The sequence below is a fragment of the Varroa destructor genome, unplaced genomic scaffold (assembly GCF_002443255.2).
Source record: "Varroa destructor unplaced genomic scaffold, Vdes_3.0 BEIS01000002.1, whole genome shotgun sequence".
Taxonomy (NCBI): domain Eukaryota; kingdom Metazoa; phylum Arthropoda; class Arachnida; order Mesostigmata; family Varroidae; genus Varroa; species Varroa destructor.
Genome location: NW_019211455.1, coordinates 5,573,680 through 5,596,849, shown reverse-complemented (window position 1 = coordinate 5,596,849; position 23,170 = coordinate 5,573,680). Strand labels below are relative to the sequence as shown.

General features: G+C 42.9%; 1 protein-coding gene across 3 annotated transcripts in view; it reads right to left on the bottom strand.

Moving 5' to 3' along the window:
- The window catches only part of LOC111243891 (tyrosine-protein kinase transmembrane receptor Ror2-like), a 256,167-nt gene that overhangs the window by 17,520 nt on the left and 215,477 nt on the right, over positions 1-23,170 (bottom strand). For all 3 annotated transcript variants that reach the window (XM_022790164.2, XM_086981214.1, XM_022790163.2), the window contains 2 exons: positions 13,667-13,803; positions 12,851-13,065 (listed from right to left, as the gene is read on the bottom strand). In XM_022790164.2, coding sequence (XP_022645899.1) covers positions 12,851-13,065; positions 13,667-13,803 — 352 coding nt within the window. The remainder of the gene's footprint in view (positions 1-12,850; positions 13,066-13,666; positions 13,804-23,170) is intronic.

Here is a 23,170-nt window from a genome sequence, read left to right as displayed (position 1 = left end):
CAGCCAAAAAGAAAGAGATTAACGATGACCACCACAATCACCTCCGTCGTCGTCGTCGTTAGCTGTTAAGATACCAATGGACGTTGGACGGGCAAAACCATTGGCGTTGGGGACGTCTGTAAGTGCGCGGCTAAAATCGATCCGTGAAGAGGCTGATATGCGGCTTAATTTCTTCCCCTTCCTGTAAATGCGCCTACACATGTAACCCTTGTCGTTTATTCGGCTCAGATTTGAATTTGGTATTCACAGGGTTGAAAATATTATTTGACATCGTCTTAATTGTTTTGCATTACAAATGCACATAAATGAACATAATGCACAATTTCGGTTTTTCATTTTGACGAGAACACAACGCATTATATATATAATAGAATTATATGTAGTATTTGAGAAAACACTATGCAGGACGCGACCAGGACCAACGGCGATTACAAGGGCTAGTTTGAGGAGAACTGAATGAGAAAAAAGATGTGTCTATTACCATATTTAACTCTATATCCTAACTTATTAAAAGCACGAACTCTAGCTTTGACGTCAAGCGATTTCATCAATTTCAGGACAACAAATGAGCAAAATTTTTCATAATAATAGTTACACAAAGCTCCATCCTTAACTAGAATTCCTATATAGATAAAATATAGGAATATATCTCTGTACAATAATACTTTATTAAGAGCGGTTATATCAAGTCAATTTCGCACAATAGCTCCAGATTTAGAGCAAAAGTATCGAGTCTATCCTTTGATTGAATCGTCCTTCAAAAAGCTACTGTCAGCAGTTGGGTGTCGTTACCCTACTTCCAGCGATCAAAGTGCTAATATTGGCAAACCTATTGCGTTTTTAGAAATATGCGGTGTTCAAGTGTAATTTCGAACGAAACTTCGAGTCGATGGCACAATGTTGTCCCAATTGTGAAATTATACAGTAGAAGCGAAAGCAGAACCTCCGTGCAGATCGAGGCCCACGGCCGGCGGATGTCGAAGGCACGATTCCACTTGGCATGATCGACAAGGCAGCTTCGGGAAGATAGGACCAGATGCCGCCATTCATTATTAAATCGTTGGATCAGACCAGGCTGTATCGAGAGTAGAATCAGTAAATTGATTGTATGGCAATACACAACCTGGGATTTGTGCTAAAACATCTAAAAGCAAACTATAAGTAGTTGAAACCTTTGCTAGACAATCTGCGCAATTCCCGCTAACACCAGTAACCTTGAAAATAATTTCACGCTATTTCAAACAATTGATCAATAGTAATAATAGGCTAAAACTTTTACGGAGATCGTTGAAACCATATAATTTGCATTCTTGCATTTTTTTTTGTATTTTCATAGAACACGAATCGGCTTACAAAGTATGCTTGTAATGAAATCGCATAGGACCGAAAAATACACTAAATAGGACCCAAGAATACACTAAGCCGACCTTTTTGAGCGAACAATATATTTGTCTTAAAGCTTCTCAAGAAAATTTTCTTCTCTCAAACACTTCCTGTTCGCAGCTACTTTGATTTTAATATACGCAAAAATCCATAATATTCTAGACAAGTAGGGCTAAAGAAAGAGACGAGGTACAATGTGTACCCTAAGCGCATCTACTTTTCTGCCATCAGCGTCTTTCTATAAAAAACTAGACTACTCATGTACAGTATAAGAGCATGATATAGCCGCGCTGTTTCCTTTGCCCCTCGTTCCAATGCGTTATCTATGCTAGTCCCTCGGTCGTTCTGTTCTAAACAACCAACCCACAGCGTCACAACTTTGCGTCTTCCTATGGTCTCTTCGTGGGAGACTTGACGAACAGACACTAGAGCTCCCCGTTTCAGTAGACGGATTTGCGACCTCGTTGAAATTGAAAATTGAAATCGCGCTTGCTCACGAGCTCCGTCACTGAACCTTGTTCCCTTAATATTCGGGCTCTCGTCCTTTCCTATGGCAAAACCTTCGTCATTTCCGATCGAGTCAAAGGAAGCAAATACTTCGGCAGCATTGACATGGAGATGAAACCAAAACGAAGCGAACTCTTGTCTAAAAATCTTCGGCTTGCTATAATGATCACCGATTGGACAGCGGTGAGCCACTCAGTCCGTGATGTAACGGGATCCACAGCGACACGCAACATACTCAGTTCTCCAGTCCCAAGCGCGTCCCCATTTCGTCAGCCTCCGCGCTTTGTGACGAGCGAACGAGACTTTCTCTCAAAGCTGCATGCGTTTTTATCTACTCCTAGGTTTCTTCGATGCCAGGTTCAATCAACTCACTTATAAACAAAAAGCTGTTTCAAGACAAAAACCTACTGCTTAAATCACTAGAAGACCGTAGGGTTTCTACACACTGATCATAGGTGACGACTCTTATACCTGTCACATTTACTGAAAACGTACGTTCTCTTAACGTTTTCAGCTACTTTTCAATTACATAGATATCTTGATAGGGTGTCATGCTAATCGATTATTACAGGCATTATTCCTAATAGTAAGAATAGACCAAACAGATCATCAAAACGCTAGCTGACTTACCACAATAAGTCAGCAAGCTATATCATGTCTCATGGTAGAGAATGCTCGTCTGGCCTACTCTCACAGTACATGAAGTTTTGCAGAGCCCCCCAAGCAGTACCTTTATGCCGGCGTCTATTTTTTTGCCAAAGAATCGCCTAAGAGTCAAGGTTACCAACTACAAATTAAGTTTCGACAAATTAGAGCCTGTAAGAATATGTTGGTTCTCGCTACCCCAGTTATGATACGTCCCTAAACGCGCTTCGGGTTTAGGGTTCGGAGAAAGGATGACTTCTTTCTGAGCTTGAAGGGTTAAATCAGAGGCGGTTGAATCCACAAGGACCAGGTGGAGAAAGGAGAGACGAACAAGAACATTGGACGTATTTAGATCTGTCTCCACGAACATAGAACCCGATGAACCCATCGTTACTGTCTATCCAAATGACACTGCTAACGGGCGGGTTATAGGTCAATGCTTCCTCTATGTTCGGAACTGTTCAATTGGTTGAGGCTGATCAAATGTGAGTCCGGAAAGAAACGGACTTAAATCAATGCATATAGGAAGCTTGCGGAGCTCGGTAGCAGTAATGTTGGCTGGTGGAAGGAAGCGACGGTGTGTGCTACGAGCGCATTTACATGGTCACCTACTCTGATGTAAAATTGACTAAATTTATACAAATGTAGTTCCAAAAATACCTCGTTCTAAGAATAGCCATTTTATAGAAGTCTTTTTCAATACAGTTAATGATAATAAGGCTTTTTATCAGCAAGTAAAACTGGGTGGTAAGCGCCAATAGAAACACTACATCATTGTTGAGCCTTGAAGAGCACCTCTCTCTCGTGAAATGTATTTTTTTTCTTAGACGCTCCTGTAAACCTTTATATAATAAACATTTGTGTAGATGCCGAAATGTAACAATCTGACAGTAAATCATCTTTTTGTGTGGTTATGGTTAAAAGGTGTAGTTATGACATGGTCACTTCCACAATTCAGCTGCCAGTGGAAACGCGCGTTGGATGCAGTTGGCTCGCGTTTATTAATCCCAAAAGGTGCAAGACACTTCGAAAACTAACTCGTCGTTATGGCGCACACCATCAGAACCCACCCGCGACCTCGAAGTTAACTTCGGACTGAAGGCAGCAGCAAAACTGTTTGTATCCGGCATGCGGCGTCGTTCTGTAGGCCGCATCCGGCATGCCTAGGAACCCCAAGTAGGCCGACAGCTCTGAGTGGTGCGAAATATTCCATATTTATGCAATAACCGCAGTGAATTTTACTGGTCATCCTTGCACATTCCCAAGCGTATAATAGGCTTCAAATAGATGAATTTTGGGCGACACGATAATTCGATCGGTACTAACTGGCCTGTAGGAATTGCTTATCAAGCAAATTCAACGACTTTAGCTATTTAGGATAGCTAATAGGATAAATATCCTATTGAAATTAAGGACATAACTTGAAATTAGGGCGTACAAAACATTTATATATTAAATCGAATTCCCTGGCGAAAAAACTATGTTATAAAGGTCTTTTTTAGCGATCGTATGGCTTATTTACACGTAGGACCTATCGAAAAAACGTAAAGTTGTCAAAGTAACTTTTAATAAGTTTTCTGCAATATACTCCTTGGGAGAACTATTTTTTATTTTTGTGTTTTCATGTAGGCGATCTAATTTCGAGATAACGTGCGTACCTTCCGTCTGCAATTTGTTTAAGAGTAGACTGTTCCAGTCACTTTAGATAACAATGCTATTCCTCATATAAATTTTATGACTTATAAGCTTCGCTTGAAATGAAATATTACATTTCCTAATCTCAATGATATAGGTTAGATGTACGGCACCGAGGTCAGGTTTTTTGGTTAGGCTTAGTAGCTGTTTATTGAAGAACCGTCAATACAACCTCGCGAAATTGACTTCAGACAATTTTTCGCTTAGTGGAAAAAAAAATGAAGATCTACGTACTAATTAATTAAATTAATATGCAATATAATGTCACAGCCGTTAGTTATTAAGTTTTTCTAGCTTTCAAGTTGTTTACGTTCGTTGGAATCTATTAACTTAAGTAATCTAACGCCGTTGTGTCTCGGTCTGGATTCAGTCGTTATACTCCAGATAAGCCAAGATACAGGTATAGGTTAGATCGTGAAAAGCCACTTATCGTTCACTAAGTTTCACTATATAATAAAACGATCGCTTACTTCTTTCTTTTAACTGTTTGTTTTGCCTCAGTCAGTCGCATCGTTTAAAACTAGAGCTAGCTACACGATGTCTTTATTGTTTGCTGCTAATTTTTTGGCACTGACATAAAAACCATTGGTTAACATCTAGAAATTGTGAAGGTACGGCTCATTGAAATGGTCCTTGAAAGTCTGTACATGCCGTCATATCAAAAGTCGCGCACTACACACAGCAACACGAAGACAAACACAATCAATGCTACCAACTTACGTATACACATAAATGAACTTGGTAGTCGCTTAGGGCGAAAAGAAGTCCGTTTTCCTAATAGAGCCTAAGTATTCTGCCCGCTGGCCCCACAATTAAGATATTCATGAGCCGAAAGACGGTCCGATGTAGCGGAGGCGACTGATGTGCGAAAACGCTCCGTTTTTACGCGCTTCGCACGCACCCGTCTGTGTTAGCAGCCCGACGTTAGAGGCTACTTTGGTCAGCGACCCGGGTTGCTTCGGAATGCATAGGCCGAATGACCGTAGCGTGGTGTTGCCCTTCGGGACTTGCTGTATTGCGCTGCGGTGCGTTTACATAGACTGAACGACCTGGGCACATCTCGGAAATAAAGAGACCGGTTTTGGCTCACGCCGGAACACTGGCGTAGCTTATTACTAGCTAATGCCATTACAAATATGCCTATATTTGTCGGTACACACATATATACACATATATATGTCTCGGTGAAGGCGCGGTAGCGTCCTACTACACTAGGTTGAGAAACGGGCCTAGGCACGTTTTGTTTCAATCGTACGAAGTGATGTCTCACGGCATTAGCGCAAGTAGAACTCTAAACATTTATTTTTATATACTGCTATACCGTTTTCCATGCCTATAAATGATGTGGCACATTATAGTGTTATATGTCAATCCCCACAATAACAACAGCAATGACGGAGCCGGCGTATAGATAGAACAACAGGTAGTAGAGATAATTCAATGGCCATGAACAATCTACTATAGCGTTTGAGCAGTGTGGATATCATATAAATACAGTCCTGACATAAATTATGGCATATAATTATAGAAATTGGTCCCGACTGCGCCATATTGGCATTGTAATCAGTGGTATAAGAAACGCGAATATAGATGGCGGGAGATGGCTTTCGGTTTTAGAACAAACAATAGCACGAGTCAGCGACTAAAGGGCTAGCGAGCAACTAATAATACGACCATTATATGTTATAAAATGCCACTCGCGACCTATTCAATATAGCAGTGGCCGCATTTATTCCTCTTCGTGTGTGTGTGTGTGTGTGTGTATTTACCGAAGGACAAAATAGCAAAACCCTCATCATGATGCAGGCCCTACTAATATTGGCCTAAGAACGGTCTAATAATAACATTAACACTTCAGCTTTTCCCTACCAGCAGGAGCACTTAACGAGATGGTGGCACGTGTCCCACTTTGTTTACGTTTAGCCCTAATCAGACGTATGATCTGGTAATCATTCTCAGTTGTGTCGTCGATACCATTTTTGCCGGTGTATATGTACATCGAGCCAAGAAAGATTCAACATTTTCCTTCGATGTGCTCTAGTGTAAATGGCGCTTAAATATAATTTCTAAAAAAAATTCTAATCTCTCATACGCGAATGATGGCCACCTTATAGGAGAGAAATGGTTCCAAGTATCACCTAATGAATATTATATCGTGTCCCTACATTGAGCCCCATTACCGCCACATTTTTTATAAGCCAACCGCTAACACTAGCAACCACTTAACGTGGAAACTGTTAACTCCCCGTATCTTCAGACCAATAGCGCAGGAAAAATGAAGAGGAGTAATTATTTACCGGCAATTCATGCCTAATATCCCAACACCAATTTATCGAATAGCAAAGGTACATCAGTATTAGATTCCTAATGAAAAAGAGTTTGATTTCATGAATGCTAATAGAGCTCGAAATAATTTCAGGGATAGGATTAGAAGGTTCATGATTGGATGAAAAGCGCGCCCTTGGATAACTTATACTATATAATACAGAAATGATATTGTATTTAATAACTTTTAATCATAAAGCAGCGAGCACAGAATAAGACCGGTGACTTGAGTTTAAAATTACCATCGTGTTTTTCGCAAATAGATTCGTAATCTCCTATTATCCATGGCAATCAATCGCCTCCATTGCTGAACGCCGTTATATTTCTTGCAAAGGAATACGTACATTACCCTAGAGAAGTAGGAAACGACAAACGCTCATATTTTTACCATAGTAAATAAGTAAGCCTGTTTAAAATCTCTAGAAAGAGCATACTAACTGTAATGAAAAAAACTGCCAGGTCAGCCTGGGATATATCGGAAGAAAAGCGTCTAGCTTTAGCAGTACGATAGTACTATCTCAAGCGACTCCTGTAGCAGGTGTTCGCTGTCTTGTGCTGTGCGCCTCAACCGGTGCAACCGTTGATTTCTTATTCCTGTCCCTCGTCATTTCCACCCGCACCCTTCGCCTACACCGGGGGGCGCTAACCGACCACGGTCGGCAATTTTGGCTATTGTTCGTCAGTGGCGCAACCACAACGGAGTGACTCAGCACAAAATGATCACTGTTGAAATTTATGCACATTCTCATTGCTCGGAATGTAGAGAGGCTTCGGAGAAGCCGGTCTTAGAAAACCGCTGTTCGCAACTGAAGAAGTCAATGAGTAGACGACGAAATACCGCAAGTCCGGTAGAGGAGGCAATACACTAATGTAATGTTCCCGTTTAAAAAGACTGCACGTAGGAGATCACTTAGCAGATGCATGACCGGCTGGATAAAGTTAATTGTAGCGTAATGATAAATTAGTACGTAATGATTGCTATTACAATTATTACGTACTAATTTATTTGTTAGTCGATCTAGCGGAATTGTTCACGATGTACAAATACTTTGGAATTATGTCGGCAGGACCTGCACATAAATATAAAGTAAGAGTGAAGGGAAAGATGCATCAATAACAGAAACATTGTTAGGCTGCTCGCTATTATCATTGCGGGCCGAACGATGCTGTACATCCGATAATATAGTCTAAAGACGTTCATACTCACGCGAATCACAGGCGCGCCTGCGCCTGCGAGTTTTACGATTTACCCTGCAGCGGCCACAGGTACTGTTATTTTCATTCGTAACATTTACCTGTTAAATATTATAGCTTAACAATTTTGTCTTTGCCCACCGTACACTGTGGAAATCAAATATATATTTTCGGCTCATAATCATCTATTCTGGGCTGACTCTTTTAATATCTCTCTATAATACATCACTTTGTCTTCGACGAAAGAACCACGACCGTTGCGTGGAACGACGGCAGTGACAATACAGCATGTGGACACTGTCAACATGTGCGCGTCAACCCATATATCCGTGTCATTTCGTTCCGGTGCATCCATGCGGACACCATCACCGTACGAACTCGGCGTGTCCGGTAATTAACTCTCCACACGAACACATAACGTATGCCAGTAAGCCTATACGACCCCTTTCCCTAGTCCTGATTCCCCTGAAAGCTGCAGATATAACCATCTGCTTCGCATGTGGTAGCCAGCCAATAAAAGTCTGTTGTTTACCTGCTGCAGAAAGCCCCGTCTGCAGTCTTTCCCTCATATGAGGCAAATGGAGCAGTACGATGGGGCGAACGCAGACAATGTGTTGTAATAAAATTAGTTAGGTTCCTGAGTCTGTTTACCTCCACGCCCCTTAGGTAACCCCAGGTAACCCTTAGCTGAAGCGGGAAGGGATCGTGATTTGAACGGACATCGTCAGCTCGAAAAGAGTCCTAGAAAAGAGGACACGGCATTCAGCTATGCCACTTTCCCATTTTTCGTTTTCTTTCGCCCTCTTCGCCGGAGTGCTCGACTTCGTTGTTTCTTTCTTCAGTTGCACCCTGCACCTGCAGCCATGTCCTTGCGTCGTGCAACCGTGCGTCGTAACAATAAGCGCTACGGTTACTCCAACCGTTCCAGGCTTACCTAATTCAACTGGATTTAGCATATAATAGTGAACTTTATCAACAAATATAAAAATGCAAGAGCGCACTGATTCGCGTGTGCCTTACGCGATCGACATAGAAGTGGCGAGAAAGTTCGTAAACTTAGGTTGCGTTTGTTTTTTTTTTAATAGCGTTAGCTAGAAAAGATGTTAGCTTAAGTTGTTATTTAAATAATTATTTCATAAGCGTATCGTCCATGTAATTTAAGTGTGCCGTGTACATGGATAGCAAAGAAAACGTGTGCAGGCGTAGGTCCGGTAAGGCCAAGGGAAACTCGGGCCATGTAGACTGTTCCATGTGGGTCCTGCGCGGCACGAGTTCCGCTACCTTCTCGAAGAGGGTCGCCTTCCCCCCTCGCCTCTCTCTTTTTTTCTCTCTTCTCTCGATGGGCTGGTGGGTGAGTCGGTGTTTGTGTGGTCTGCCACCTGTAGGGGTAGCAGTAGGGCAACTAGTGTTTAGACAGCGGTGCTGTTGCGTGCTGTGGCATCGCCACAAACAGTAGTGGAGCCTGCAAGGAGGTGACGAGCGAATGCAACCGGTAAAGTTAGGTGGCAGGACACAGGTGCCTGGCTGACACTAGTGCCTATAGTCTGTAAGGAATGCTGCAATCCACCAACACAACCACAATCACACGAATTTTCACTAGGACGACCCACTTGATTGAATAACATTGTTTGCGTGTAATAAAGCCGTTACTGTCTACGGGCAGGATATAGAGCATTCTGTCCAATAAGGACAGAAACAACGTCGCATTATTACTACTCTGACTTAGCGTGGCTTCTGTATCTCTTTACGTTAACCTACAGTGCAAGTATTAGCGGGAAGCGGGTAATTTGAAATGACGACAGGGAAAAGTCGAAGTACCAATGAGAGCACGGGTTTCATTTAAGACGTACGTAATGGCCAGCGTCCACGAGTTACTAAAACTAAGAGTAACACCTTAATACCGTTAGTTCGTATTGGCGGCTTGGCTGTGATAAGCAATACAATTACAGCAGTAGTAAGTTCACCGCCCGATATTAGATATGAGATTATTTGATCTGTTTTCGTTGAATGCTTCCTATTTCTACATTTTGAGTAGTTACAGTATTACATATCGTTACAAAGTTCTTTATCTTATCTATAAGAAAACTTATGAGTGTATTCTTTTTGTTCTGATCGCTACATTTTCTGCTCTCTCCGGAGATAAATGTTTCGGACTGCAAATAGCAGCACTTCACACCCAGCTCACTCGTCTTTCATCAACACCAGAGAGCTGCCAAAAGAACGCATCATAGACGTCAAGTATTGGCATTGTAGGCATTCTACTGGTGGCCCGTTACATTTAAAAAGTGGTTTCTCGATGTAAAAACTACGCGTCGCCGAAGCTTTCGAATCCGAAGACATTTTTAAAGAATAATCATTAGATCAGTTTACATCCCTTAGCTGTAGCCTCATCATCATATTCGTATCATATCCTCTGTTGCTTATGGGCTTTTTCGCATTGGAAGTGAGGGAAACAGAAAGCAAACGCCGAGAATACAGTTTTTTATTCCTTGGTTCAACTGTCTTTGGGTCTCAAGATGGTCCTGAAACAACAAAGACCTCGACAACGACAAAGAATCAAAGTAGGATCTCTCTAGCGGTGTGCAACGCTCATCGACTGAGATACATTCGCAAGAAGATACATTAAAGATGACACCAATTTCTGCAAACTCTTTTAATCAGTACAAAGATGGATGTATGCAGTATTTTCAATGAAGCTTTTTGCCCTTTCTACTGTTGAATCTCTTATTTTTGTCCGCTCACTACCAAATAAATAGGACTGCGAAAAATGGTACAGAATCGTTTGGTTGGCTACGCACCGCCTTTTCGGATTCCGCTTTTGCCTCCAACGGCGGGCAATTTTCAAATGGTACAGATGAAGCTTCTGCCTCAACTACGAAAAAGATTAGCGTTCACTTCGCGCCGTTACGTCACTTTCTCTTTGCCCCTTCCGCTTTCATGCGTCGCGACGGACTGTGTCACTGTCTCGCGTCATTCGTTTTCTATGACATCATTCGCACGTGCTATGCCGACAGCGGTGGATGGCTCCTCACTGACTTGTGGGTTGGTGCGCGCTCTGTCGCACCAGAGATCTTTTGCTTTGGCTTTTTCGGCCTAGGCCCTTCGCGTTCCTTTGCTGTGCCCACTTAAAAACACCTAGGTGCGTAGAACTCTTTTCTTCGCCGCTATGCAGGGCGTCGTTGAGGGTGCCTGTGTAAATGATTTGCGACGTCGGCTTGCGTCCGGTGATGCTGCTGCATACCACATTGTCCAGTAACAGGCCTCGCTCTGCGAGAGCCAGAAACAGCCATATGGGCGGCGGTCGCTACCGTGCCTTGAATGATTGGGGTAGGATGCAAATGCGCGGCTATTTCCTAGCAGTGAAGGAAGAGCGAATGAAGGATTTAAAGAACTAGGCCATTTGTGCCATGTGCCGATTAACAGCAAAACGCCAACCTTCGACCTTTGACATACTAGTTGAGTACACATTTTAGTGCTCTGAAATACATAGTTTTTAGAGAGCTTGAGGAGTGTACACCTCTTATAGCAATAAGAACTACTACAAATGTCTGTGTAGTATTGATGGTGTTTTAAAAGTGTACAAATATATTTTAACGTCATACGAATTTAATTAAATTGAAGGATTGCTACTAGGTTTACCGCCCTTCAATTAATTCAAATAATATAATATGTTTATGAAGTAAGAGGGCTCGAGCTTTGTTAATCTTCTCTTAGACTGTGTAAGTATGAACTTAAACGCACTATTCGTATATTACCAATGTGTAACGAACATTTTTTGCCGAAGTTTCCACTTGTTGAATTTAATGCATTGACCAGTGGATGACCCATCATTGAGCTGAAGCACCATTGACAACGTGTGATACGAGGACTGCTGAAAAGGTTCTGCTGTGCCAAGCTCAACATATGGTAACTCACGTGAGAAAGCAGAGCGGGGCAAGATTGCATGAGATAGAATGTACTTTTTTCCTGATTTACGTCTCTACCCAGAGGACCAGCGGGGGCCACAATATGGGTCACTTCGTCGCTCTTTTTGACTTTCCGAACAACAATGATCGAAAAAGATCGGACGTGACAATTAATTGACACGAGAAAGCACAAGTCTATCAGTAATGAAATTGATATGCAACATCATATATCGCCCCTTGCAATCGTTAGGTAGACCCCATCTTCTTTTGAAACTGACCAGTAACGAGACTACCCTCTAACCTCTATGCTTAGACGTCCGGCATCGCTATTAGGCATTGAAACAACGTGTCTCTACCCCTGACCAGAACGAATCCCTAAGATTAACTGGCAAGTACGTTACCCACTAATCTATTATAAAATGTACTATTTAACCTAAGATTACAAAGTGATTTAAGAACGCGATGATTTTAAATAGATGCTAATTCGCAAAAGAGTTAAAAGTGAAGATGACACTCAATGAAAGCGTACGTAGAAACGTTTTGGTAAAAGCTTGAATTTTCAAATTAAATTTGTGTTCTCTTCCAAAGGATTGCTTGTAAAGCTTCGCCTACTAAACAGGCAGAATAAATCTAAGCGTTGTAGCTCCTTTTTTAGGTCCAGTGACTTCAATTAAGTGACCACTTTAAGTAATTCCTGCATCACCGTAATTGACATCCTACATAGACCTTCCCAGAGGCTTTCGGAACATTAGATTGGGCACCATCTTAGTATTTCGTACATCACTCCGTTGTTTTCTCTTTTAATTTGAAGAAGTTACATTTTTACTGATAAAATTTAGAGCTGTTCATGGTGAGCTGCTATCTCGGCGTATGCCCTATATCTTTGAGTTCTTTCAATATGAAATGTAATGTTTCCAACTTTAGACTATCCAGATTTATTCAACTTATATATACGATCTACGAGAAATCTAAAGCAAACTACTATTTGCTTTACTTAATTACAAAAAAGATTTTACGAAGCATACAGGAGATCCGCACGTGGCAGCTAGCCATTGCCGGCTTGTAAGGTAAAGTAGTAACCTTATAAAGAGCGCTCACAATACGATTTGTAGTTTTATGGCAACAAATCAGAGGGACTCGCAAAGTAGGTAGACTAACAGGCGAACGAAATTCCTAATGAACTATAGCTTACCCACCTGCAAAGGGGTTTGGCAATAGCTATCCTCTCTCTCCATTCGCACTTTGGGAACGCGTAATGGCACAGAAGAACTTCGGCCGCACTTCGGCACGGTTCTTGCATCGGCTGTATAAGTTCTTCCCAAAGGGCAGCAGTAATCTGTTCGTTAATCATCACGGTGGACGGGTCCGCAGAAATATTGTAATATACAATATGGCCGGATTTTCCAAGATGCTGCAATATTAGATAACAACAGATTAGCAGTGTACTTAGCTTCGTAGTGGTTGAACTTTGTTTTTCTAAATATTGCTTAGTTGTCAAGAGGGGAACCATTAGTTGGGTTGTTGTTATACTGCGAGTTGTTTAGTCTCTTGTCGGCTGGGGTCGAGATGTATCCATTTCGAAATACGTTGCTGTCTAGGACACGGCAGAAATCGATTCGAACAAGGTACAGGGAATATAAACGATTCGACTTTTCATTGATAATTGAGGGTGAATTATTTCCTGGCCTGCCTCGAGCGTAACCATCAGCCACGACAAACAATTGCTAGCATCCATTATATCATATGCTTGGCCTAGTTATAATATACGTTAATATAATAGTCATCCTTATCATCATTAAAACACATTTGTGTTTTAACAAACAAAATTTAAATCTCAACCTCGCAGCGAATTACTTATCTTACTCTGGCTTACTTTCTTTTTTGTTTGTTTGTCCTATAGGTAATTCATTCGTTGCCAACCTGATATAGACATACAATTAGTATTTACACAATTCGTAGATACACTAATTTTGTCAATGCAAACGAATAGCAATTCAGAGATGAGTGCATACCTTTGAGCAGATGTTTCCAGCGTAAGCTGAGCAAAAGCCCTCAGGAATGTCTGATGTACCACCGCCATGCTTTCTCCTATGCGATTCTCCGTCGTAAACGAGTATGCCTTTTTGGTGACGCACCATATCCGGACCCTCTGCAATTATCGTTAATTATATATATATATATATATATATACAGTGTTACTCTTAATACACGAAACTTTATCTAAAAACGTTTCTTGTGCTGAGAGTAATATTGCGTGAGTAAATTTGGCGGCTTTATATTTTCTACCTAGGAGCTGTCTGTCAGGTTCAGTATCTGTCTCACCGTTTCTTTCTCCTGATTAGGTTTACAAGAACATTTGAAGGAGAACCGGACACCCACATTCCTGCGAGGTTGTATTGTAGCCCAATGTGTACGTTCAAAATAAACGACAGACTCTACTCGATTCCCCCCGATTCCATCTCGCGTGGAAGTTTCAATTGCTTGTATTCTTTCCTTTTCTTCACTAAAGAAATTCGTCTGCTACACCCACTCATAACCCGCAATCACCGTCCGCATCAAGTTAATAGGCCCAGAATCACGATGATCTACTTGACGAAGCGTGTCCAGTCGAAGTGCGCATATCCGAACCTGCTCTTTCACAATTCGTTTGAAAACGTTAAACAGTTCCTATTCAGACCGCACTTTCCTATCAGTCGAAGGACGGAATCTCCAGATGCTGTAGTGCTGGTAGTAACACCGAGAAGCGGCTGCTGGTCCCTTGCTGATACGAATGTTCAAGTGTGTTTCTTGTATAGAGACAGCAAACGGGAGTGTCGAGCCAACAAGGGTCCAGATAAATCCCCAGGAATAAGCGAAGGCCGACTGATACTACATGACTAGGGCGCAGATGGAAAAGTGAGGGAGACAAGACTTGACTACCCACCCACCCCCAAATCCCGCTTCGCAAGTGGTGCCGCACCAGCCCACGTAAAAACAGCTAAACGCCCATTTTTATCACCATGGGTCAACTGAGTGGTGTCAAGTGCGCACGAACGGGATAGACGAGAGCTAGATACTGCTACCGAGGGAAAATGAGGTAGAGGAAAACAAAAGTGACAAAGTAGCGAAACGAAAGAGCAGCTGGTTACGGTTGTGATTCTCTAATCATGGCTGAAGGGGGCCCGACAAACTGAAAGGTTGGAAGTTTGAAATGGTCGCGGTCATCCTCGATTGCCGGTAATTTCTTGATGACAACGCCACAACTTGGCTCAGTCAACTCATACGTTTTTAAAGTTTTAATCTAGGCTATATTCCGGCGTCCTTAACATGTAATAATCGCAATTATGTATGGGGAAGGGAAAGGTAGACAAATTTATACTTCGTCGAAACTAACCTACGAAGTAACCGAAACATGCAGCCGATATTCCAATAAGTTGCTTACTTCGATTTGCCCCTTACATCTGTTTTGATGCCGGTCCACCGAAACACCAGAATAAGCAGAATCTAATTGTTTCTATGTAGAATTTTGGTGTCAGCCGCACGCGCTCCTACTTTGTTTTCCAACTCTATAGAATACGAGCCATACCGTAGAATCGCAACAGGGCGCGTCCAAATTTGGACGCTTCGCCGCTTTGATCGAGTCAAAATGGAGCGGAAACGTGGCGTTCACGGTCCCTCTTTTCTTCCTGGCGTCACGGCGCTCATGCCACTGCTACCGTCAATGTCGGAAGTCGTTTATCTAATGAATGAATAAATGAATGTTTTGCGGACTCTGTTCCGTCTGGTGGCATGTTACGGAACGAATCTAACGGTGACTGTGACGATTAGCATATAGATTAAAACGGCACCAGCGAAACCCACCGTTTGAAGTAACCGCGTCCCTCGACGCGCATTGCATTGGCACACAACAGCCAATATGTGCATAGGCTCGTAGTCGAATCTACCTAACTACACAGTCGCGTTAACTGGGTCCCCGGCATTAGCCGAACTCATCCGGCGGACTAGAGCCCTGCGGAGGGCTCATCGCTGGCTGCTTCGCTACCACTTTCGAGTCTGTTCTCGTTGTCGTTGACTCACTGCCGAAAAAGAGTTTAGCTGTATCGCCCACCTGCTTTCTTTGATACCAATGAGTGTAATTAAATCGTCAGTGATACGCCTTTTTCCTATTATCTGCCCCTGTCGCCCTTTCTCACTAGAACTAACGTCCCCTCTATTTTTATGTACTACACCCCAGTGTCGGCAACGAGCGCAAGTACTTTTAATTGAGTGCCATTTATTACACTTGTAGAACCTCTTGTGTTCGATTTTTTGAAGGTTACTTTTGTAGCGGTAATAAATATCAAATTATACTTGAAGTTGTCTAAACTTGGGTCGCATGGAAATCGGCAAGACAAAGAAGCAGTTTGCCTGGACAAGCGCAACAATGCCTTATGCAGCTCCATTCAATCCCTAATCTAACAATTTGAACTTGTAATATTATGGTCGATAAACTTTATGCTTCGCATCTTTTTTACTTAGTATTTCCTTTATGGTTTCCAAGGGCCACAAAAGATATGAAAAGCTATCTCAACGTATAGATTAACCCGTTGGATATATCAGGATAACATGTCTGACGTAATAATAAAAGGTCTTTGTGCTTACGGTTTTAATTATAAATTTCTCATATTAGGAAATATAGTCTTCTTCTGAGACCCCTACGAATGTTACTTGAAGAATTGTTTGTGAGCAATCAGCGGGCTAAATTGTTCAGTCGTGTTACAATGCAACAGCTGGTCGATGTTGATCCACCTCATCTGGCCACCTGCCCCCTTTGTTTGCGCGCCACTTTCTCGTCCCCTAACCTAAACTCGACCTAATGCCTTGGCCTTATTGCTGCAAAGTACGCGCATACACTGCCGCTGCTCAACTTCGACGTTCTCTCACCACACGCTAACCCGCGACTTTCTAATTGAGACTGTGAATACGCAATCGAATTTCGCCGACGATGCAACCTTGCGTAATGCCCTTTGCAAGGCTTTTTCTTGTCCTCGCCGCATGCGAGACCGATGCACGCTGACTGTCGGCATATGCAAATGTAATGAGGATGACGACGAAGTATAATTGATGTAAATGTCTGGCTGTCTGTGGGCCTGTGTGAGCGTATAGGCACTTGATACAAACGTATGCAACCGAAGACTAAGCTGCCGACAAGCGCAATTGTCTCCGCTCGTTCAGTCTCTATTGAGTATCGCTTTAGCCCTTATGCTCTCGCCAGTAGTACCCGTGTCGCTCTCTCCCTGTACTTAATTGGATTGCTCTCCTGGCCTGAATCGCCAGCTACGTTTGGGAAGGTCAGGGGTATTTTTTTTTGTTTTTGTTGCTGCTTTCATTGGCTATGTGCCAGCTAACTCGGCTATTTTAAGTAGACAATCCTTCTCATTTCCGTGCGTGGTAATCACAACGAGATACTAATAATTATATTTCAGGGAAATACACGAAGAAGGAAACCATGTAGATGAAAGGGTGTGTGTATAAAGAAGGCCCAAAAAATAAATTTAGGACATACACATAATAAGATCTTCAATAGAGGTGCAAATAATTTCGCTTTATGAGACATTCTCGCTGTGCCGCATGTATCGATATGTATTATTCTTTATCGCAATCTTTTGTGTGTTTCTTCAAACATGAACTTCATTAAACGCTATTTCTATGTTTGTCATATATGTCTGATTATCCTCACTTGGTTCGTTCCGATCGACAATAATAAAAAACACACACTTCGTAACCGTGTAGCACTTGCAGTATTTTTGAGGACTTGAAGCCCTAGATTGGGCCGCGTTAACACTGTGTGAACTCGAATACGGTAGCCACCTCGCTAATCCACTATTAATCCTAGTTCTTTGCCTATACTTAAAGCTGTAATAGAATCAAGGTAAAATAGACTATGCGGTACGGCCTTTCTAGACCAGCCAGCTTCTTGTTACTGTGATGTGCCCGTCTGATCTATCTATAAATCTCTGCTTTATATTATTACAACCTCGTCCTGATCCACCCCGTGAAGTCTTCCGGACCACTATAAAGAACTCTCGGAGACAACCCTATTGTCTGGATGACATTAGGATTAGATGACTGCGCGTTGGGAGTAACCTACAGCGAGACCGACCTCATTACCTCTCACTGAAGAGATTTCTTCCGGTCTGAATAGATGTACCTTTTGACTCGTGAAAATTAAAGCGAAAGTACATCATGCATAATTATAGTCAGGAAAGATTAAAAGCAAAATTGCTTTTAAATTGATAGAGCGTCCCAACATATCGACCCGTTCGAATACAGGATGACTTCTCATGTTCATTAACACCTACGTCAATGAAGTATACTTCGAACATGTACTATAGTTTTTTTACACAAATACGAATTTACAGTCCGCAATTGAATTATGTACGTCACATGTTTGCTATCTTCCAAAGTTGCTGTAAACGGGCGCGTGAATTTTTCATGACAGAAAGTAGTAATCTATGTCAGGGTTTTCTCGATCCTTTGTCCTCGTATTAAAATTAGCCTATAATGTATTGGTCATGGTTTTTCCTTATATTTTGTTTATGCGCAAAAGGAACAGGGTGAAAACCTTATAACCCGTAATATCACTCACTGATGCCCAGCGATGTACTTCATTAGCGCGTGATTCAAGCATGCGACGGCAACGCTTGTAGCTAGTGTGGCCGGTGACTTTTTTTTTTATTTTAATCATCCCTCAGGGTGCGTACAATGTTTCGGATGACATATCTGGCCCCCTCTTACTAGCACCAGTTCAACCTTTGTGCTTCTCTGGTAAGCGGGCTAAGACAGTGGATTAGTTGTGCAGAAGTTGACGCCAGCGTTAATCTACGTCTGTCTGTGTCCGAACACTTTGAAAAACAAGATGGTCTTATGTTCGTGCGCTTGTGAAACGCGACAATTAAATGTTTTCTTTGGGTACTGTTAGCCTCCAATAGGTACGTCATGGCGAGCTCTTATTTTTAATAACATAGTGCACGATTTTTCATCCGTACACGATCTAGGACTGAAGTCTACTAGACATTACTGACCTTGTTAACGGTCAAGTAATAACAGTGGTCTAGTGTTTAGGGCCTGTTTGTTCCATAGACATGCGAGATAGGTAATACTGACAACACAGCACATTTTCAATATCTTCTATACTCTATAAAATTATTATAAATCAATGCTAAGTGATCAAATCACCTATAGGTTACCCAAATAAAGAATAAATTCTCCGTTAGATAGCGCTATTACATGCCATTATTATAACGTACCCCACATAAGGAAGAACCCTTGAAAGTACTGTGGTTTTCGGTAGAAACGGCACAAGCTTGAGAATGATCTACAATAATAGTTCTTTTTGTATGTGTACATCGCAGGCCCCTCCGTGGCCACCAAAATGCCCGTGTTCATTTCCGAGACAACCCATAAATAACCTGCAGGCGGACATATTCTTCTCAGGCAAGTTGTCCTCGTTCATCTTAGACGATTCGCATACGATTTTCGACTATTGGCAGGGCAGGGTAGGGTAGGCGACAAACGCGTTCGCTTCACTCGTATAACGTCAGCTTCTGCTTTTCCGTTGCACGAACTCCGTGCCGAGTTCCTGGCGGCCAACGGCCACAACTATAGGGTATCGCTATTGAAGAGTCGATTCACCCACCGCCGCCTTGCCGACGATGCTACCGTTTGTGGTAGCGCGCTCTAAAGATGGCGGCTCGCACAGCTTTTTCCTTTTGCGTTGCCATTTTTTCGTCGCCGTGGTCGTCGTCGTTCTTTTAGATCTAATCGGATTCCTCGATAGCAGCTATTTTACCTTTGAGCTATCTCCCGCCAGCATCTCTCTGATATTGGGGATAAAACGAGTATTTCTCAGTTAGTTCAGCGATTTCGCATAATCAGTTGTAGTTTCATCTCGCGCAACAATCGCGCGTACTTTTCGCAGTCAGTGGGTATGTGATACAGGACAATACTAGCGAGAACGGCTGAACAGAGAGTGAACCAACCCTCTGCGGAGTAACTCGGCTGTGTCCTATTGACGGATCGACTACCCGGAACGGGTCGCCCGCGTGCGTGCGTCAGACGCCGCCTCAGATATACATTTGCACATAGTCCTGCCGCTGCGAGGAATTTCAATATCGCCAAAAGTGCAAGTCAAAGAAGGAGGGTAATAGCAAACACACAGCTAGAATGTCGCGTGGGTACGGGAAAATCAAGAAGTAGACTGGCAGTAGAAGCAACAACGAACTGAGGACGAACTATAAATAAGCAGACTGCGTACGAGTTGATGGCCATGTTTCCACATTATGCCCACACATTCGGTTACTATGCCCAACGAAGCAATAGCGGAAGTCTGCCGCGTCGGCTACCGGATTTTTTCGGAGTGCATTTGAGCCTCATGAGCTTCAAAATTTCTTGAAAAACTATGTTTGTTTGCGACAGGCATAAGAGTAGCCAAAGCTAGCTGCTGGTATTAGGTGATCATTTTACTGCCAACATGCCATTCTCTTGGCGGTAAAAACTCAGGCACCCTACTGAATTTGTAAATGTGATTAATTAAAATCACTTGTAAATCAATTACTGAAAAACACTCGAAAGTATTACTAGGTCAAAGACCTGGTTGAAGATCTGAACGAGGCTCGCGTTTATAACGAACTCATTTCAACTGTGAACGAGATTAATTAACCTAACCATAAATAGATATTATTTTAAAAACTACCTAAGAATTGGCTTTCTTTATTGGTGGCGTAAATTGTGCAGTTTCAATGTGTCATTGGCAAGACTTGAAGTAGTAGTTCTGCACAGTATACACACTATATGGTAATGTGTATGGACTTGGGTCATAAGGATATTTGTGACAAACATGCTTCCAGCATAGTGATTACCTGCAAGCAGTATTTAGATCTAGCACTTAGCGTGTCGTAGTATTTACGGTATTGCCATTTTGTCAAGCCAATAGAAGGATTCGCAGACCCACGAATACACTGCGTATGGACTCTGTATAATCGTGCCTTGTTTGCTTCTTCTTCACTGTTCTGTTCTTCGATCTGTTAGTGTTGAACGAATCCACGGCTTCAATAATAAGCTCTCAAACCAACTGCTTAAGTATGGATATCCCTGTGCGTAATTGGGACGCGAGAGATCAAATCCTAGTAGGCGTTTTCTTACAGCTGCTGCTTTTAGTACTGATGTCGTCGGGAGACCTCTGAACTCTTCAGTAGCCTGAAGACTGGATCCTTCTTCTTCTATCCTTTCTTTTGACGGGCAGCGGGCACACTGAACACAATGAACACAAGTGCATTGTAAGCATTTTCGCAGTGGTGGTGAACAGAGGGTTTTATGGAAATAAATTCGTCAACTGGGACCGTTTTGATTCGCTTCTTCTTGTCGTAGTCGCTGCCGCTTCTGCATCCAAGCTCGGCAACTTCCGTTGCAATCTACCCCGTCGAGACCTTCGCAAGTGGAAAAACTAGACCTAAAAGCGCAGAAGACACAGGCGCATCAAAAGGACGCAGCCAGCGGCTGTTGTAGCGCCGCCTTCCGTCCTGTCCGTCCCAGCCCTTTTTGTCCCCCTCCCATCGTCCTGTACGGGGTTCAAGTTGTCGAGACGATGGGTAACAAATATAAATAAAACCTTCGCCACTGCCAACTTTCCTGCTACTTCGTGGGCCATGAAGACTGAAAGGACCCTTTTCGCCCAACTCCCCACGGGCTACGATGAGGTAGTGGCGGCGAGGCCGGCAGCGGGAGCAGCCAGGGAGGCTAGTGGCCGTTGCTGCTGCTGTCTTGGGGTTCCGTCGAGGACAAACGCCACCGAATGCCCGAACGGGCTGAACCCTGGAGTCGTCTGGCTGAACCGAGAACCCCCAATAACCAATCCCGACTGTTGCGCCGCTACTTACTAACAGGAACTAAATAGAAGAGAAGGTATGAGAGGTACATATGTAACGCTAGTAATAGTAGTGACCCGAGCTGAGCGAGGCAGGTGAGTACAAATCTGTGGTGGATAGAGTACATTCATTGAATCATATCATAGACGAGTTAGTAAGCTAGGGATACATATATGGGTAGATGTCAACTAACATAGGTACGACGTTATAGAGCATTACGGACCCACGACTGTAAAGCACCACTTAGATGGCTGCTTATTCACGATGATGTGAAGCTATAATAAAAGTAAATAAAAATACTAAACCCCTTTTAGAGTCGTCTGACTTCAAAAATTGAAGATACGTTATTCGGGTATTATTTCTTGTGTCATCCGCTATAGAAATCTAGCACTTATATAAGTTAAAGGTGCTTTTGTCTAGAGCTGCTCCATGTCATCTGTAATATGTCTGTTTTGTGCGAAAACGGTAGCTCACTCCTAAAATGTCATGCCTACGTTATGGTGTCGGTAACTTAAGATCGTTTCTTTTGTTTTCGATTGTTTCTCAGTTTAGATAAACCCATCATTAGGGCTAAGTAGATGTGGCAACAAAAGACCGATTAGACCGCTAGCCATGGGCCATTGCTCTCAGCACTGCATCGTACAGAAACCCGAAATCCAACTTGTGACAATGCGATGTTGTTGTTTGTGGCAGACTAATCAACCATATCGCGTTATCTTCTTATACATAAACTTAGATGTTTGTATCAGTAAACACTTGCCAAATACAAATTTGCGAAGTAACATTGCAGACAAAATATAGAAATACATAGATAGTTTGTAATGCGGTATTACTGATAATAACAAGTGACTCTCTTATGAAGTAATAGGATGATTAGGACCGGGTGGGAGCAAACGAATGGCAATTATACACACATACATATCTAAGTATAGATGTACTATACGGCTGAAACGTGTCAGCGCTCTCGGACGCAATAGTCGTAAAGATAATTGACATCGAGTGGACGACGGGCCCTCGCTTTAGCCGCACGCGTATAATCATTGCCGTGTAACCCGTGTACGAACCCGTCCACGAACAAATAGATGAACGAGCTAGGGAGGTAGCAAAACTGTCCTGCCCCTTATTGGGCGTAAATGGATGGGGGGCGCTTTCCACGTAACGTGTCGGGTGACGTACTGCCTCCGCCTTGATGCCATTTTACCATTAGGAATTGCTGTAGCTTCAACAGCGGCGGACCACCACAGCCAACGCATTCATCCTGGTAGTCTTGTTCAGGTCCTGTCCGCGTCACAGATCTCTGTAGCATGACACAGAGAGAAGAAGGCTAGCTGTCCTAGTGCCATGACACAGGAGCAACCGGGCGTCCCGCTCACCGGCACGCACACTAGCTCACAATGAGACGAACACTAGGCGCCCTGTGTGGGGAGCACGTAGCAGCGTGCACTGCTCCCTCGAGTCCAGTAGCAGCAGCGGCACCACTAGCAGTACGCTAAGTTTTATAAATGAGTAATTCTCATCGCGCACTTAGTCAGTGTTCACACAGTAACGGCAACAGTCGGCTTGAGCAGCGCGGCATTTCCCCGCCAATGATACGCGGCATCGTGAGAGTGGCGCTAGTAGTAATTGTAGTCG